Source organism: Erinaceus europaeus, chromosome 11 (assembly GCF_950295315.1).
Source record: "Erinaceus europaeus chromosome 11, mEriEur2.1, whole genome shotgun sequence".
NCBI classification, from domain to species: domain Eukaryota; kingdom Metazoa; phylum Chordata; class Mammalia; order Eulipotyphla; family Erinaceidae; genus Erinaceus; species Erinaceus europaeus.
In genome coordinates, this window is record NC_080172.1 from 105688265 (window position 1) to 105708099 (window position 19835).

General features: G+C 40.9%; 1 protein-coding gene across 5 annotated transcripts in view; it reads right to left on the reverse strand.

Annotated features, from left to right (window-relative positions):
• Positions 1 to 254: 254 nt before the first annotated feature.
• SSX2IP (SSX family member 2 interacting protein) overlaps positions 255 to 19835 on the reverse strand; it is a 43661-nt gene continuing 24080 nt past the window's right edge. For 2 of the 5 annotated variants that reach the window (XM_016188877.2, XM_060202259.1), the window contains exons 5-14: positions 19539 to 19649; positions 16086 to 16221; positions 13502 to 13577; positions 13243 to 13420; positions 11320 to 11470; positions 9223 to 9359; positions 8507 to 8680; positions 6918 to 7032; positions 5732 to 5897; positions 255 to 1021 (exon numbers count right to left, since the gene is read on the reverse strand). In XM_016188877.2, the coding sequence (XP_016044363.1) occupies positions 844 to 1021; positions 5732 to 5897; positions 6918 to 7032; positions 8507 to 8680; positions 9223 to 9359; positions 11320 to 11470; positions 13243 to 13420; positions 13502 to 13577; positions 16086 to 16221; positions 19539 to 19649 (1422 nt within the window). In that variant the 3' untranslated portion in view covers positions 255 to 843. The remainder of the gene's footprint in view (positions 1022 to 5731; positions 5898 to 6917; positions 7033 to 8506; positions 8681 to 9222; positions 9360 to 11319; positions 11471 to 13242; positions 13421 to 13501; positions 13578 to 16085; positions 16222 to 19538; positions 19650 to 19835) is intronic. The other 3 variants (XM_016188879.2, XM_007524735.3, XM_016188878.2) reach the window with 3 other exon arrangements.

A 19835-nucleotide genomic window follows, 5' to 3' on the forward strand; every position in this document is an offset into this window, starting at 1 on the left:
CAGATAATCTTAATTTTTTTTAAGTCAAAGTTAGTTAATCTTGCCTGCAATTATCATCAATGGTCCTTTGTAAAATTATTGTATCCTACATATAGAAAACAAAAACTTAGTGTGGAAATCTCAAAACATGTACTATTAATAATAAATATTACTAGAACTCAGCCTCGTGGAAGAGTTTTTCAGTATTTATGCCCAGATGGGTTTCAAAATAATTTTGATTGTGGCAATGGCTCCAACATTATCTGTAAACTGAATCCACTAAAAAAATTTTATTGGCATGAAACACTAATAGATGTGTGACATTTTAAAATCTTAAAGCCTCTTAACATAATCATGTATAATATCTATGTACAAAACATACACTTCACTTTATTTAAAACATATGAAAGAGGTAATTTCAAATCACACTAAACATAATAAATATAGAACTTGCTTTGTTAAAAATCTACAGTATCCATTCAAGTAAAGGCTAAACTTCCAATGCTCACTATATATAAGACAAAAATTAAACATTTACAATAATCAGTTTCCTAAAAGTGCTATTTCTTTTTATACCTAGAAGAGGAAACTCATTCAAGTGCTTTTGTTCCCAACCAAATATCTGTACATTCCTTTCACAGAACTAGATGCTTCTGTTACTAAAAATACATATCCAAAGCTTTTATATCCTTTTAAATAGATTTAACATTTAGCTCTTTGGGGGAGGACACAGAAATCTTCCAAACAAACAACTCAGACCATCGTAAATTATCAGAGATGACTGACTTTATGACACACCCTGTTTTCAACTTAGATGTGAAATCTGATGAACATGTTAAGAAGAAAACATTCCAGTTCTGACGTCTAAGGTAGATTGTCTTTGTGTATGTGTGAGTTTGCGTAGGTCAAAGAGCGCCCATTGTAGCAACCTTCTTGTGATGCAGGTCTTGATGCCACACTCCATTTTAGATTTGTACATTCTCTTCCAACCTGATTTGGTTTAGTTTCTTCAGGAGTTATATTCAGTATATTGATTGAACTACTGGAAAAAGAAACATAGACTTAATCATCATCTCTTCAGACATGCCTGAATTTAAGACTTTGATCAAGGCCCTTTCCTATGCTAAGTAAAATTCAAGGACACACTGTCCAAGAATATGGAAGTGTTTCAAATGGCCTCTGCTAAGCACTGTCTCTTTATCTATCCACTCACTTGTTTATCTCTTGAGCCTAGTCTGAAAAAGCATACAGCAGACAGAGAACAGTTTTTGAAAAGCTAAATGTTCCTCGAATCTTTCTGCTAAAATCTGATCTCTCCTTTTGTCTGGTCATAGCTGGAGCTTCACTGGTTAGGGTCAATCTTTTCATATGCATACAGACAGAAAGGGAGAAAACACCACAGCAGCGAGGCTTCCCCCGTGCTGAGTCGACATGAGAGTTTGTGTAGGTCAAAGGGCATCCATTCTAACAACCTGCTCGTGATCCAGGTCTTGAAGCTACACTCCATTTTAGCTTTGTACATTCTCCTCCCATGTTGGTGTGCTGGGCACCCAACATGGTCACTTGACTTGTAGAGCCTGTACCTTCCTTCTGATCTTTTTACAGCATCCATCCATCCATCCATCCATCCATCCATCCCTTTTGTTCATACCTGCTTTCATCTACCATGGGTGGAGAACTATTTTTCTGTCAAGGACCATTTAGTTATTTATAATCTAATTCACGGACCATACAAAATTCTCAACTTAAATATTAGCACTTAATGTTGCTATGAAAAAAAAAAGTCTGGTTGCCCTGGCACGGCTAAAGCAAAGTGAGTTTTGCCAGCCCATAGGCCAGCTACTCCACCCTCTGCCCCCTCACACAGTCTACGAACAGATTCCCCCTCGCAGACATTTTAACGTGTGCACAATGGCGTCAAGAGTCCAGACCTCTGGAGTCAGATGATTTAAGTGCAGACTCCAGTCAGACCACTTACATCTAGGTGACCTTTGTAACCTAGTCTCCTTAATTGGAAAACAAACTTGTACGGGTGCCCAACAGTGGGCCAGGCAGTAAGAACCTTAGTGCCTCAACACAGACACTGGCTCCTACCCTCCTATCCTACAAATCTGGATCAATGGAGACTGTCAAGTCTTTGGAATGAAACCAATGAGCTTTTCATCAACTGAATATGTTATGCGTTTTTTTTTTCCCCCATAACTTTCCCGCCTCGAACGTACATTTTTATCACTGTGGTATACTAACTCAAATCTTATAGTGTGGTGATCATTAAAAAAAAAAAATGCTTTACTACTAAAAATCCAAAGGAAAAACAATAAAAAATATTACTTGCACGTGTTTGCCAATCAATACTTTAAAAAACAAAAAAGAAAAGGAACTTGCTTGCTGGTGAGGAAGCTTGGGAAGCTGCCGACTTTGCCCTGTGTGTGCTGCGAGTTCTAGACCAGCCCCCTCCATACTAGCATACTGGAGGGAGTTTCAGCGCTGCCGTTATCTTTCCCTTTCTCCTTGTGTCCCTGTGTCTGAAAAAGTCCACCTGAAGACGTGAGTAGTGATTAAGAAAAAACAAAAAAGAAAGAAAAAGAAAAAAGCAATTTGCTTTTAATTCCACTCTCATTCACTTCTATTTCTCAAAGTTGTCTCAGATGAGATGAAACTAATGATTGAATTTTCATATTCCAAGAAACACTGTGCATGGAATGCAAATAGTTTCTCTCTTTTGAAATGTAAACCTGTTAAATCTATCAAGTGGCAAAAATAAATCCCAATACCCAAGTGTTTCTACCTCCAAATGGGATTCTAGTCCACATGACCCTCCCTCACTGTGCTTACCTCCACCTGCGCCTCCTATCTGGACCCCTTGGCTTAGGCCACTGGCTCCCACGATCTGCTTTCCATATAACTGAACAGAATGTTCTTGTTGAAATTCAAGGTTTTACTCTTTTGGCTAAAACTCTCCAATGCATGCTCCCTTCCCACCTTCTTTAGACCAAGAGACTAAAGATGGACCTACAGATTGAAGTATTTTACAGCAATAATCTTAACTATGCGTGGTGTCCCTGGCAAAGCAACATGACCATGAGGAGACCCGAGTTCAGACTCCAGTCCCCATCTTCAGAGGGGAAGCTTCAGTGCTGAAAACATCTTTCTCCCCCCCCCCCCCCCCACCCCACTCTACTCTCACCCTCTATCAGAAAGAAAAAAGGGAAGCGGAGCATTGGGAATGGTAGAGCAGCTCATGCACCAAGTTCCATCAATAACCCTGGTAACAAAAAATAAAAACCAAAACAAACCTACTAAAGTATGTGTCCTAGTGGGGTTACATATGAACAGCTGACGGTGAGACGAGAATGGCGACGGAGCCAGAAGAATGGGTGGAGTTCTCAAGGGTTTACGGCCCAATTCTCTATGTTCTGTATAGACTGGAATATTCACCTAGTAACATTTTAACCCTAATCTACACCAGGGAACGGGCTAGAGGATGTGATTCCCCGCTTACTTCTTGGTCTTCGATGCTAACTGTACTCGCAGGCCACCTCAGGGTTTCCACACCTGCCAGGAAGGGTTCTTCCCAAAGCCCTTTCTCCCCCCTCCGGTTTCATGCTTACTTAAGAGTCCTCATCCTTTTAAAAATGTATAAACTGGGAGTCGGGCGGTAGCACATCGGGTTAAGCGCAGGTGGCGCAAAGTGCAAGGACTGGCATCCAGGTCCCGGCTTGAGTCCCCGGCTCCCCACCTGCAGGGAAGTGAAGCAGGTCTGCAGGTGTCTGTCTATCTCTGCCCCCTCTCTGTCTTCCCCTCCTCTCTCTATTTCTCTCTGTCCTATCCAACAACAACGACAACATCAATAACAACAATAATAACTATAACAATAAAAAAAACCAGGTCGAGAAAAGGGAAAATAAATATAAAAAAGTTTTAAAAAATGTATAAACTGTGTCTTTTCCTCTTTAAGACCCATTTTTGTATAAAAATTCACCAACTCCTACTCTAAGGAAGCACTGGTTTTTGTTTTTTCTTTCTTCCCCAACACTGAGCTCCATACAGTCTCTCCAAACTAAGGGCCAACACTGTAGCAATTCTGGCTCCTACTTGTGAAGGTGTCTGCTGAACTGTCAGGATCCAACACCACTCTCTCCTGCTTCAATGGGAAAGAGATCACGACCACCATACACCCCTTTACTTTATTCTACTCTCCTCTTTCTCATTAGAAAATTTCCATGTGCTGTCTCTGTTCAGAATTAATCTTCAAATAAGTTCTGGGGTAGTGTACCTATGCCTTAAAGAATGGTTCAAAACTTGGAACAGAAAAATTCACTACTAACATAACAGCAAGTTATTTAGCACAGTGGTTTCCTAGGCAGTGGAATGCCATCTTTAAAAAAAAAAAAACTTACTACTATTGATTTTTATTTATGTATTTATTTTGGGTAGAGACCGAGAGAAATTGAGAAGGGAGGGAAGGTAGAGAGGGAAAGAGAGAGACACTGCAGCACTGCTTCACCACTCGTGAAGTTTTCCCTCTACAAACGGAGACCAAGGGCTTGAACCTGTGTCCTTGTGCCCTATAGAGTGTGTGCTTAACCAGATGTGCCACCACCTGGTCTCTACTATCTTTTTTTTTTTTTTTTAACCCCGTCACCTTAGGCACAGATCCTTTTTTAGCCTACACAAAGAGGTGTTTCTTAGTTCTTTTGTCTCTTTATACCAGTAAGAAAGGCACACCAAAAGAAACTTTAAAAATGCAGACTCCAGAGCTAGGAGATAGGCCTCTTGGTAGAGAGCCTACTTGACCATGTACAAGGAGCTGGGTCCAGGCTTTGGGAACTACATGGAAGCACCATGCAGAAGACGAAGCTTCATGTGTGGGAAAGCAGCGCTGTGGTGTCTCTTCTCTCTGTCTCTACTGCCCTTTCACTCACCGTACTTTTTTTTTTTTTTTTTTTTCCTCCTCCAGGGTTATTGCTGGGCTCGGTGCCTGCACCATGAATCCACCGCTCCTGGAGGCCATTTTTTTCCCCCTTTTGTTGCCCTTGTTGTAGCTTCATTGTGGTTATTATTATTGCCCTTGTTGACGCAATTCGTTGTTGGATAGGACAGAGAGAAATGGAGAGAGGAGGGGAAGACAGAGAAGGGGAGAGAAAGATAGACACCTGCAGACCTGCTTCACCGCCTGTGAAGCGACTCCCCTGCAGGTGGGGAGCCGGGGGCTCGAACCGGGATCCTTACGCCGGTTCCTGCGCTTTGCGCCACATGCGCTTAACCCACTGCGCCACCGCCCGAACCCCCACTCACCGTACTTTTATGACACAAAGAAAAGAATAAGTCTACCTGCCATGACAGAATAGTGCAGCTACTAGGAAGCTCTGGCAGCAACAAAAAAACAAATGAAAAATATATATATACACATAAGAGTTGTCAAAAAATCCTCCCACTTAAAAAAAAATTAATGGATTAAGTAATTTAAGGAACCAAGACTATATTTATAATGTGAAAGGTAAAGAATCCCATTATATGATCTAGTTCACAGAAGACAAGGACCAGACCTGCCCTGTTCAGCACGATCTTACCAGCACCTAACAGGTTTCATTACATAATGGCTAACCAGTAAATATTTGCCGATGGAATCAATCTAAGTACCTCTCCAAAGTCTCTACTGCTGTAATCACTAACAGTCATGCTTACTTTTCCAGTTCTGAAGATCTAGCAATTTAAAATATGTGTAAGGAGATCACCTACAGACACATACCTATGTTCAGATACACAGGAACGTGTCTGGCAGAAGTCTGAAGTAGAAGGAGAAGCCGGAAGAGATTTAGTAAGTTTAGATGTGCAATTTGGAGACCCGTTAGCTACACTGTGAGGCTTCCTTGCCCGTGGCCTCGAGTGCACTGTGTGATTGTCCCGATCAGAACCTGTCCAAAGACAAAACAAAACAAAACAAAACGGTATACAGTGTGAGGTATCAAATACAGCAAAAATGATTAAGATGATTCCTTTGTAGTTCTGAGTGAGATGCATGAGACAGGGCAGATTTACCAGAATCGCTGCTCTAGTCTAGTTAGTCTTAAGATTTTTTTGTTAGAAATATCTTACACGGGAGTCGGGCGGTAGCGCAGTGGGTTAAGCGCGCAGGTGGCGTAAAGCACAAGGACCGGCGTAAGGATCCCGGTTCAAGCCCCGGCTCCCCACCTGCAGGAGAGTCGCTTCACAGGCGGTGAAGCAGGTCTGCAGGTGTCTATCTTTCTCTCCCTCTCTCTGTCTTCCCCCTCCTCTCTCCATTTCTCTCTGTCCTATCCAACAACAACAACAATAACTACAACAATAAAACAACAAGGGCAACAAAAGGGAATAAATAAATTTAAAAAAAGAAATATCTTACACGTAGAAGAATTTAGTTTTAAAAAGATTTCTAGATTGTGAAACTTTCAAAAACCTGACGTTTAAAAATTTTATTACTATTAGTTTTTATTTATGTATTTATTATTGGGTAGAGACGGAGAGAAATTGAGAAGGGAGGGGAAGGTAGAGAGGGAAAGAGAGAGACACCTGCAGCACTGCTTCACCACTCGTGAAGTTCCCCTCTACAGACGGAGACCACACTCTTTAACAAAAACTGGTTTTGGTAAGCATATCACTGTCATTTTAACTACAGCCAATGACATATTTAAAGTTTACTATTCTAGTCAGAGAGCTGTTTTTGGTGGTCTCTCCAAGGTTTAAATACATTTGTCATTTTATTTATATGCATTTTCAAATTAAAAAGCACACGGGCAGGGGAAATAGTATAAAAGTTCTGCAAAGAGATTCTCATGCCTGAAGTTCTAAAGTCCCAGATTCAATCTCCCACTCCACCCTAAGTCAGAGCTGAGCAGTCTCTCTCTCCTTCTGTCTCTCTCTATATATATACAAATAAAAATTCATGAAGTACTTACTTCCTGAGAAGGCACTGAAAAGTTTCACATTTTCTGAGTTCTGGAGGTCAAAGTTAGTCATACTTAAAAACTGCTGCTTTAACCAAATGGCTCTTTCTTCTTCAAATGCCTTTCTCTACCATCACAAGAAAACCAAAGAAATGCCAGTTAGTATTTCAACATTCACACACACACAGCATTTTACATGCATTCTCTAGTTCTTCTTATGTGCTCTTTGGTTATCATAAAAGAAACTGATGTAGTTTTACACCCATAAATACTGAGAGAATCATGTATCACATGCCAAGACATAGGACAATTTACCACATATAACTGGCAATTTTAAGACAATAAGTCTTCTTTTTTGAATTGTAGTATATAGCCAGACAGACTGTTGTAAAGTTTTAAAATATAAGGCCATACAAAGTGAAGATAAAAAAAGGCAACTGGAAAACTTCCATATTTTAAGAGGAATTCTGAGATTAAAAATAGTGGATGAAGCGAAAAACAAAACTAACTGCTGAATATCAAGTTGGTGATCCAGGAGATACATTCATGTAAATATCTCTGAATGTTGTACATGAAGTCATTATGGATTTATTCAAGCAGCCAAACATCAATCTCATGTCAGTTCTAGAACACAAAGACATCAACGGAGGGGGGAAAAACATATCTCCACTAAAGAAATGATGTTTTTCCGGCTAAAAGGAGCTACCTGGGTGAGTACTAAGAGTCTACCAATTCAAGGACACAGGTAAGTGGTGGACTGTAAGAGAGGTGTATGTGACAATGCAAAGTGCTAGCCAGCAGTGGGCAGGCACTTCATCCCTGGGTGAAAGACTGGGGTGCAAAGATGCTTCGCTTTTACTGTGCTTCCCTGCCTACTCTTCACAGTAGGAAATGAATCCAAAAGCCGTAATACATGCTTGTCTCTCTCTTTTTTTCCTTCCTTCAAATTTATTATTTTTTAAATTTTATTTATTCCCTTTTGTTGCCCTTGTTGTTTTATTGTTGTAGTTATTATTGTTGTTGTCGTTGTTGGATAGGACAGAGAGAAATGGAGAGAGGAGGGGAAGACAGAGAGGGGGAGAGAAAGACAGACACCTGCAGACCTGCTTCACCGCCTGTGAAGCGACTCCCCTGCAGGTGGGGAGCCGGGGTTCAAACCGGGATCCTTATGTCGATCCTTGTGCTTTGCGCCACCTGCGCTTAACCCGCTGCGCTACAGCCCGCCTCCCCCTTCCTTCAAATTTAGCACAAGCATGCATGTTTAAAACAAACGAAGTGTGTGGCTAAGGGAGGCAACTCCACAGCAGAGCACAGGTCATGTAGACACAAGGCCCTGGGTTTGATCCCCGCCGTGGCATGACAATGGCAGAGTGACGTTCTGGTCTTGTCTCTCCTTTTGAAAAAGAAAAAAGCCGAAAACATTATCCTTCTATGATAGTTCATGTGCTTAGCATCCCTTCAGTTCAAGTTATTTATGAAGGCACTGGCCACACACTTCAGAAAAAATAACAGTGAGGAAATAACAAGCTTTGATATATTCTCCTGAGGCCTCCTTGTAATTTTCAAACTCTCTACAAAGTAAGTGTAACTGTTTTAAATACCTCCAACCCTAGGCGAATGGCTGCTTCTATGAAGCTGCGTCTTTCTTTCTCAAAATTCTTCTTTTGCTCTTTTAGCAGGGACCATTCTTCTTTAAGGCGTTCCTTTTCTTCCAACAAATAACAGTCCCGTAGCAATGAAGAGGTATCATCATCACATGCCGTAGCAAGCTGCTGCTATTAAAGTGAAAAACTATTAGTAAGGGGGCCAGGCAGTGGAGACCTGGTGGAGTGCACGTGTTACAATGCACAAGGACCTGGGTTCAAGTCCCTGGTCCTCACCTGTGGGGGAGAAAGCTTCAAAAGTGGTAAAGCAGGGCTGCAGGTCTCTCCCCCCCCCCCCAATTTCTGGCTGTCTCTATCCAATAAATAAATAAAGGTAAAAAAAACAACAACAAAACTACAGTAAGTTCAAGAGGGTCTCTGCAAACACCTCAACAAGAGGAAATTAAAATGAGAGAACATGAGTCAAATCTGAGAGGAAGAGCAGGAATTATGAAGAACTAGAAAATCAACTGAGAACTCACTTTCCAAGTGGCAGAGCAGCAACTGAGGAATGGTGTGAGACCCAAGTCTTAATATATTAATATATTAACTCAGAACTTCTCTGAAAACTCAAAATAGCACAGATTTTATGAAATCACAATCAAAATCTCGCAAGGCTCAGCAAAAGGCTGGCCATTCCCAGAGAAGAGCTTTAAAAGGTAATTCACACTCACCTGTAAAAGTTGCTGCTGAGTTTTGATCATTTCCTTACACTGCTGAATTTCTACCTCCAGTTTTTCCGTTTCTTGCTCGTGGTCTTGCCGTGATATTACATCTTCGTCATTAACACCTTCTAGGTGAACCTTTGAAACTAGCACAGAATCGGTTAACTTTATGTAGGAATTATAGCCATCAGGGAAGTATGTTTTAAAGTCAAGCTCTCTTTTCTCTTTTTATTGGATAGAGACAGAGAAACTGAGAGGGGTGGGGGAGACAGAGAGGGAAAGAGACAGAGAGATACCTGCAGCCCTGGTTTCCTACTCATGAAGCTTTCCCCCATGCAGGTGGGGGGAGCAGGGGCTTGAACATGGGTCCTTGCACATTGTAATGTGTGCACTTAACCGGTGGTGCCACCACCTGGCCCCAAAATTCTCTTCTCTCCGAGACAACTTCAAAGTATGAAAGGAGAGGAAGAAATGAATAGACACTGTTCACACAAAGAATGGTGAGACAAAAACAGTTTTTTTTTCTTTTTCAGAAAAAGATTTTCTTAGATGTCTTCACATGTGTTCATACACAAATCCTCTGGATCAGGCTTTTTAAAAAAAAATTTCTTTCTTTATTCTCTTTTGTTGCCCTTGTTGTTTTATTGTTGTAGTTATTATTGTTGTCATCACTGTTGGATAGGACAGAGAGAAATGGAGAGAGGAGCGGAAGACAGAGAGGGGGAGAGAAAGACAGACACCTGCAGACCTGCTTCACCGCCTGTGAAGCGAATCCCCTGCAGGTTGGGAGCTGGGGGCTCGAACCAAGATCCTTTAGCTGGTCCTTGTGCTTTGTGCCATGTGCACTTAAGCCACTGTGCTACTGCTCCACTCCCTGAATCAGATTTTCACGCATATAACACACGTAGACATCTAGTCCCCTTTGTCTTATTAAATCCTGCTTTCTTCCTAGCACTTTTTAACCTTTCCTACTGTTCTTGTCTCATATGTAATACCTTGGGGGTACTTCCGCTTGGTGTATGCACTCAGGCACTCTTGTTGCTAAAGTCTACATGTTTTACCAAAGAACCTGACTGTCTCTGAAAGGCAACCATCGGATGGCTCTGCTCATGTGCGATATAAAGAGCTGGAACATAAAAAACTGTTAAAAAGAGTAGCCACTCTGTGGAAGACTGTGTGAAAACCGTGCTGGCTATCCCTGGAGGAAAAAAGATGAGAACAATGGAGGCTTGGGGTGGGGCACAGAACTGTCGTGGTGGGGGCGGTGCGGAGCCATGCCCTTGTAATCTTAGGATTGTGTAAACCACTATTAAATCAATGATGATGATGATGATGCATGACAAGGTAGCAATCCTGTCCAGGAAAAAAAAAGTAATAATGATATTCAAGTTCTGTTTTCTATATCTTTGGCACAGAGAAGTCTAGAATGCTATACACCATACTGTTAAGTGTGAGGTAAAGGGAATAGGTGGACACATGAGCATTCTACTTTACTTATTTCCTAGTTAATGTTTGGCATTGACCATGTATTTTAAAGGTAATTTAGTAATAAATTAGGAACATAGGAATATGAAATACAGAAATAATAAGAGGTTCATATAATACAACATGGTTTTTCTTCTTTATTCCCTTCCCCTTCCCCTTCCTTTTCTCTCTCTCTCTCTCTATCAGATAGAGGCAAGAAGAAAGTGACAGAGATCACAGCACTAACGCTTCCCTCAATACAGTAGAGACGAAGCTCCAGCCTGTGTTGAACACATGGCAATCAGCACACAATCCAAAAAGTGATTCTGCTGGCCCTGAATAGCATTTCTTGATTTCTAAGATCAAGTGAAAGATTCATTTCCTTTTATTCAACTGTAAATTGAAGATGAGCACATGATGTCCCCTTTTCTGAGAAAGACTGACTCAAAACAAAGCATATTCAATCTCCCTGACGTTCATGCTTCACATGTGGAAGTAGGTAGACTCTTGTTTTCCAAACTGTCGAAATGAGCTGACAGACTTTTCAGGTTTGAATCTGCAAGACAGCTTTTCAAGTGACTGACATTTAGGAACATAAAGAGTGCTCACAACTCACACAACATGTAGTTAGGTCATATGTACCTTGGTTATCAAGTTTTTCCACATGACTTTTCAAAATTCTCCACTGTTTCCTGATGCTGTTTGTAAGCTGCTCTCTCACAGTTTCACAGGAAAGATCCCAAATACTCTCTCTGTTCATTTCCCCGGCATCTTCTTCAACATCAGAGAGCGCCTGTGAGTGGTGAGAGGTGACAAGCAAACACCATTAACTTAAAGCTCCTTTAGATATTTAAGTAGCAACAATAAGACTGATTATCAGAAATAACAGTTCAACGCCATTTCGATCCTGTACCTTAAGTACATCTGATCTGGTACTCAACAGACGTCTTGAGAAAAAGTAACAACGTAAAGGACGCAAATTTCCTAATTCAGGGCTCTTCAAATTTGAATTCAAATGTCGCTGGTGACAAGAATCATGCAGGGCACGGTGTGATAGTTCTTTGCTGCCTGTTGTATGTTGTGTTGAGTGTTTTTATATTTCAGTTTCTCACATCATGTCATAATGTGGAGAGACTGAGGCTGTAAAAGTGATTTGCTGCCCAATGTCAGAATGAAAATGTTAAATTTGATCAATGTGCCTCCTATTCTAGGTTGCTGATATGAAAATATCTGTGAAATTAGAGGCAACTATTCATCTTCTAACTAACTGTTATGCAGTTAGAGATAATTTTTCTTTGTTTTCCTTCAAGATATCAAATCAAAGGCAGATGCAGCGAATTTGTACTGGCATATCATAGGGTACAGCCTAAGTAAAACTATGTCAAAAAACACAGGGAAATCACACTAAGATGCATGTATGTCATAATAGTCCACATGTACATAAAACGACCCTAATTTCTCTGCCCTAATTTAACAATCAGAAGAGTAGACAGATATACTTCACTAAGTTGAACAAAAAATATCTTGCTGGGAGTAAAAAGAAGAGAACACTGACAGTGAAAAGAGTTGACTGAGCTGTTCCCATGTAGATGCAGTCGGGGTGGTGTAGTGACTGAGTGACAAATTCCATCAAAAGTCTAAGGTCAGCCACCACCCATCACTCATGTATAGATGATCCCATGTGGTACTGAGGCTCAAATCCAGTTCCTCACACACGGTAGAAGGAAAGACTTTATGTGAGCTATTTCCCAGTCCCTTCCTTTTTGAAAAAATATTCCATTTAAATCATGCAAGAAAGAGAAGCCAGAGAACTATTCCAGAACATAAGACACTGTGATCAAAGCAGGGACCACAGGCATGCATGCCCTGTACTCTACCAGCTAAGCTACTTCCCCAGTCACCTAAACTTTCCACAAAATATGTGATTGCCACATGGTTAAAAGCATGAACTCTGAAGTAAGATTTCGATACAAATTCTACTTCTGTTACTCATTAGTACTGCTAGCTATTATGCCCCGATTTCCTCATATGTAAAGTGGGAGTAATTAGAAAACCAAACATATCAAACTACTATCAGAAATTAAAAAAAGAAAGAAAGAAATGAGACAATGCTTATACTTATGAAGTGCTTAAATCCCCATCATCTCCCAGGACATGTCTAGAAATATACTGGGACTTTTAAAAATTATTATTACTGATTTGATATGATCAGCAAGATTGTGGGATAAAAGGGGTACAATTCCATATAATTCCCACCACTAGAGTTCCACATCCCCTCCCCTCCATTAGAAGCTTCCCTTATCCCTCTGGGACTATGGACCAAAGATCTTTATGGGGTGCAGAAGGTGGGAGGTCTGGCTTCTATAATTGCTTCTCCTCTGGACATGGGTGTTGGCAAGTCGATCCATACCTCTAGCCTGTTTCTATCTTTTAGCCGTCACAGTGACTGGAAGTAGCACAACACTAAGTAACCTGTCCAAAACACTGACAATTCAGAGACCTAGCTCATCTTTTATTTGTCCTAACTAGCAATTTAAGACAGTATGAGAGAGAGGAATCACTTACAGTTCCTGTGTTATCATCTGTTCTTTCCCTAGGTCTCTGCTTTTGAGGAGAGAGAAGAGAAATCATTTCTTTTTTCATTTGTTGAAGAACCTTCTTGAGTTCGGCATTTTCCATTAGGATTTGTTTCTGACGATATTCATAATCACTCAAGAGAATTGTATACATCTCATCTTCATTCCTAAGAAAGAAGCTCTCAGGTCAGGGTGCAGTTCAGAGAGAAAAGCCTGATTCACACGCACTCATTTCACCTAGACCTTACCTGGCTTCAGTTTTATCAGTCCTCCAGGAGCCCCTCTTCCCATCAGCTCTCCCCACATAATTGAGAATTTCCATAGCTATAAACAGGAACACACAAACAAAACTGATTCATACCAGTCATGAAAAAGTATTTAAAAACCCTAGCACATTCTAGAGACATTAGAAATATGACTCATCCCCTAGTCCACGTTCTGGACTTAAAACTGCCCAGCTCTCAGTTCTAGGACCATCACTGAAAGGACTGAAGTCCAGGCAAGTCTAACTGCTAAGCTAGTTTCTCCTTCTATGCAATAGTGATACTGAAAATATCTATAGAGAATTATCGTGAAAGAGGTGAAAAATGTTAAAGCAGTTCAAACAGTACATAAAATGTAATCTGATTAACATTACTAGATTTTATCATCAGGGATTGGTAAAACATGGCTTGATTTGGCGGGCACTAGCACTATCAGAACACAACTACATGGTCTGTTTAGACACCTTTATGGCTACTATTCATGGCAACGATGGAGCTTAGTGTTTGGACCAAAAACCAAGAACCGAAGACCCACAAACCCAATAACTGTATTAAGAGACTCATCAGAGAAAAAGGTGAAGCCCTGTGTTATCATCATCGTCAAAGGAAACCAACTCCCCCAACAGCACTAACATCTCCTCTGCTCCATGGAGGCAGTGGGCACAGGAAGGAGATGAGATGAGAGGAAGTTATTATAATTTTAGGTCTGATAAAAATCACTATGAAACTGTCACTTCCAGTTGGGTTTGAATTAGAAAACAGCTAGACACCATTGCCCCTGCCCCACAATTTATGGTTCTACTAAATCCTGAATATCTTTCATTTTTTTCTCTTGGGGGGGCGGGTAACTGAAAGGACTTCACTATTAAAGACTGACTTTTTCAAATCGAGAAACACAGGGGAAGAGGAAGAAAGGGAAAGATACTACAGCACTGAACAACCCCCCCCCCACTCCCCCCACTACAGAGGGAGCCAGGCTAGAACCTGGGTCCTGTGCACGACAGAACAGAATCTTCCCAGGTGACCTATCTTGCCAGCATTATTGTGCTTCTTAGTTATGTGCTTTTTCTTTATGAATAATTTAAACATTAAAATAGTAAACATTTATCAGTATCCATAGAAGTTATGGTTCTCCAGAAGTCATGGGATAGGGCTGGGAAGATGACATAATGGTTATGCAAAATGACTTTTGTGTTTCATGCACCAAAGATGACGCTAGGTTTAATCCCAAGCACCTACCACCATAAGCCAGGGCAGAGCAGTGCTTGGGGGTGGGGGTGGGGGTAGAAAATGAGAAGAGAAAAAGAAAGAGAAGGAAGGAAGGAGAGAGAGAGGAAGGAGTGAGTTATGGGACGGGGATGGAGTAGAAGGGGGGTGTTGGCGGTCGACCATGTACCCAGCTGAGAGTTATTTGGTACAATGAGCAAGGACCTGGGTTCGAAGGCCCAGTCTACACCTACGTGGAGGAAGATTCATGAGTGGTGAAACAGTGTTATTGGTATCTCTCTGTCTCTTTCTATCTGCCTGTTCCCTCTCTATCCAATAAGTAAAGTATTAAAAAATGTTAAGGGATATGTATGTCATAAAATACTACTCTGTAATCACAGCCCTGGAATCTCCTAAGCTTGTAAGTCACTAGTGAAAAATACAATGAAATAAAAAGATTTCTTGCTTTAGAATATTTAGGAATTTTTCTCAACCTTGTCTGAGTCTCTTAGCAAACTTGCATTTTTCAGTAACATTTAAAACAGATGGATAACTACAGCAACTCTGCCATACACATGAAGTGGGGGCAATCTGCAGCCAACGGCTTGCCGGTGGCAGGCAGGACCCACCATGTGACAGTTGGGAACATCTGCTCATCAGCTGTCGTATGGCCAAGAGAGGAAAGGCAACGGAGGGTGAGCGAGAGGTCAGTCCCGTAGTCCACTTGGAAACCCACTTCAGTAAATAAAAGCAGACTTCCTATTTTCCGAATCTTCATCAGTCAGAAAGATAACCGGTGTGGACCTCTTTTGAACGTGTACTTGTACATATTTTATTTGAAGTAGACACATATAGAGATGAAACAGACATGATATTGCAAAAAGAGTAATTGCAAATGCATACTTAAAAGAATATATATATATCTTAAGCACAAACCTAACTAGGACAGTCTATATTGTTCAGGACGGGTGCTTCAAAATCACACAGCTACACGTAAAGGAACACTGAGTGCTTTGGGCTCATGAACAATTTACGTAATTAATTTTTAAGGAACGCTCTTTTTATACTCAAGCAAATCCTGATTTTTATTATTGTCTGTTATGGGAGATGAGAGTACACTTTGGTTCATTTTTCTCTAAGGATCAATCTTGACTATGTAATTTTTTATACGCAAAAAATGAAACAAAACCATACTACTGATTTTCACTGATCTGCTGTCTCAATTTCTAGTGTCTGTGACTATACACCATCGGAAATCAGCTGTACAAAGCATGAAAAGAACGCTTTGGAATTAGTGCGCCTAACCTTTTTTCAGCATTTCTTTGTAAGTGTAAGGGCTTACGTATTCATGTTAGCTGCTTACCTATTTTTTTATCTTTCTTGTTCATAACAAGTTGATGCAGACGTTCCTTTAGTTTATTATATTCACGCTCTTTTCTCTTCATATCATGATTATACTGAGTAGCTCGACTTGCAATGATATTTTGCAATTTTTGTACCTGAAAAAAAAGCAGTTCCTATCAAATCAGTTCCCCAAGGACTCACAAACTCAATGAAAACATACATATTCTAAAGAGAAAGGAAATGTCAGTGATCATTCAACCAGCCCATTTTACTGCTGATAACTTTGCAGGGTTTATTCCTCCTTTTCCATAACCACTGGAAACCACTAGATGAGTCACATAAGAACTGTTTTTTTAATTCTGAAATTTTCAGAAGTGCTAACTTCTCTCCCCTCCTCCCCTCCCTTCCCTTTCCTCCCCTCTATCTTCCTTTCTTCCCTTCCCCCTTTCTCTCTCCCCTCCGTTTCCCTTATCATCACCTGGACTTCACTCCCACAAATGGATATTTTCAGAGAAAAAAGCAGAGATAGATAGAAAGACAGAAAGAAACCGTAGCACCAAAGCCCCCATCAATACACTGGAGGAGGCTAGGCTTGAACCTGTGTTGTGCCCATGCCAAAAGCAAGCGCGCTACCCAAGTGAGCTATTTTTCCAGCCCATACCCAATTCTTTCTACATAAATATTCCTGATGATTTAAAAATCAGCAATTCTTATGAAAATAGGAAAGTAAATAAAGTGCCACCTGAAACAAGCAGATTTTGCGTGACCACTTATAATGATTTCTTTATAATATTTGACTTGAATTGTTTTATCAGGTTCTGATAAGGCAGATTAATTGTGACACACATGACATCATGGCCACACAGGTTAATTTTTTACTATTATTATAATAGTTCTCAAACGTACATTCCTATCTATGTACATTTCTATTATACTTACTAACAACATACTATATTCAAGCTGTTTAAGTATAATCAACAGATAAATACAATATAAAACTTTCTGTGGAAATTCAAGAAAATGTATAAGCAGGGGGCCAGGCGGATACCTGGTTAAGTGGACACATTGTAGTGAACAAGGTTGCAGGTTCAAGCCCCTGATCCCCACCTGCTGGGGAAAAGCTTCATGAGTGGTGGAGCAGGACTGCAGGTCTCTCTCTCTCTCTCTCTCTCTCTCTCTCTCTGTCTTCCCCTCCCATCTCAATTCCTCTCTGTCTCTATCCAATAATAAATAAAAACATTTTGAAAAAAGTGTATAAGCCATCTTGCAGTTTAGTTAAAATACTTTGATATCTTACTAAATTATCCAGTATAGTAGAAACAAACCCATTACCAAGTTCTTAAGTAAATACACTCCCTAGAAAATTCTGGGTATAGTTAAAAAATACACAAACAGGGGGCTGGGTGATAGCACAGGAGTTAAGCGCACATGGCGCAAAGTGCAAGGACCAATGTAAGGATCCTGGTTTGAGCCCCTGGCTCCTCACCTGCCAGGGGTGGGGGGCCGCTTCACGATTGGTGAAGCAGGTCTGCAGGTGTCTACCTTTCTCTCCCCCTCCTTTCTTGATTTCTCTCTGTCCTATCCAACAACAGCAATAACAACAATATAACAACGGCAACAAAATAGAAAAAATGGCCTCCAGAAGTGGTGGGTTTGAGTGCAGGCACTGAGCCCCAGCAATAACCCTGAAGGCAAAAACAAAACAAAAAAAAACTTTGAAAATTACAGCACAAACCCAAAACAGAGAAGTAGATGCTTACTATGCTAGGCCCACTGGTTAACTCTCAAAAGACACTAAGACATGGATCTGATCAAGTCATTCAGCATGGGGCCGAGGAGATTTCTTTCTTCCTTCTTTCTTTCTTTCTTTCTTTCTTTCTTTCTTTCTTTCTTTCTTTCTTTCTTTCTTTCTTTCTTTCTTTCTTTCTTTCTTTCTTTCTTTCTTTCTTTCTTCTTTTGTGTTTTTTTTTGGCCACCATGCCTGACAAGACTTTTGTAAGAAGAAAACAGATCTGTGCATAGAAAAGGAAAAGCTTGTGGTCTAGGAGGTGGCGCAGTGGATAAAGCATTGGATTCTCAACCACGAGGTCCTGAGTTTGATCCCTGGCAGTACATGTACCAGAGTGATGTCTGGTTCTTTCTCTCCTCCTATCTCTTTCATGAATAAACAAATTCTTAAAAAAAAAAAAAAAAAAAGGAAAAGTCTGTCTACAGGACAATTTCTCATTCTTAATTGATTTTTCCAATTCAAAACATTTGAAATAGAAAGTCCTGATGTGATTATAACCCAAGAGTAACAACGTAGTGATTTATAAGTTCTAATCCCAAGAGCTGCAAATGGGACGGGCAAACTACACACTGCATCTAAGGATTATGCTTTTCACAGATATCACAGGGCTGGTGACTAAACTGCAGAGCAATAAACTGGTTTCTTCATATAGAATTCAATCATTTCAAATGCACTAGCTCTACAGATTCAAGTACTAAGTTACCACTAGAGTGGAAATGAAATGGAATATGACAGGGGCAGGCAGTGGTATGCCCTGCCATGTAGCACCGTGCACTCGGACCAGAGTTCAAGCCTCCACTTCTCACCTGCTGGGTCGGGGGGAGTTTCCTGAGTGGTGACGCAGGTTTGCAGGTGTCTTTCTCTCTCCCTATCTACCCCTGCCTCTTAATTTCTCTCTGTCCTATCAAACAAACTAGAAAGAAAATGAATAGCTACTGGGAGCAATGGATTCACAGTGCTGGCATCAAGCCCCAGTGGTAATCCTGGTGGCAGAGAGAAAGAAAGAATGAGAGAGAGAGAGAGAGAGAGAGATAGATTAGTATTTAACGACTTTAACCTTACAAAATTTTCAACCCCTTGAAACAATCACTCTTCTGTCCACTTAGTCACGCAACTGCTTGACCAAAACCACAGTAGCTATAGTTACAATAGTGCAGGGCAAGCATAATAGTTACTAAGTACAGATATAACGAAGAATAAATGACGGACAATAGGGACCGGGTGGTGGCGAACCTGCTTGAGCGCACATGTTCCAGTGCACAAGGACCCGGGTTCGAGCCCCCGGTCCCCACCTGCAGAAGGAAAGCTTTGCAAATAGTGAAGCAGGGCTGTAGGTGTCTCTCTTTCTCCCTCTCTATCTCGCGTACCCTCTCGATTTCTGACTGCTTCTATCCAATAAATAAAGATAATTAAAAAAAAAAAAGATGGATAATAAGGCACCCTTGTGCCTGGGTGGACACGAGTCTGGGATGGATGTGACAGGACGCCAGTACTGCAAGCTATGGAATAAGCTTAGCCAAATGAGTTTCCCTGGGCAGGGGTGACGGTGACAGGGCGGGTTCCTGACTGCCCTCTCAGTTGATATGTGATATAATGTAGCTGTGTCCACAAAGGGCCAATTGAACACACCAATTTAATACGAAACAGGTCTGTTTTCAATTTACTCAGCTTGGAGCTGCTCACCTCATCTTTCTCATTTTTTAGTAGCTGGTGCAGATTCCGGTTCTTGCATTGTAACTGTCTGTCTCTTTCCTGAAGTCCACTCATTTCTCTCCTGGAGGTTTCCAGTTGTTCCTACAACATTCATAGGCAAGTCTGATTAAAATTAACTTAGGACTTAGGAAAAAAAAAAAAGTTAAGTTTTATGTTTTAAAGAATGAACACCAGAGCATTAAACCAGCACACACGGTACTTGGCGACTGAACTCAGCACCTCACACATGCAGCCCTGCACCACTTGCTTGGCCCATCTATGTCTGTT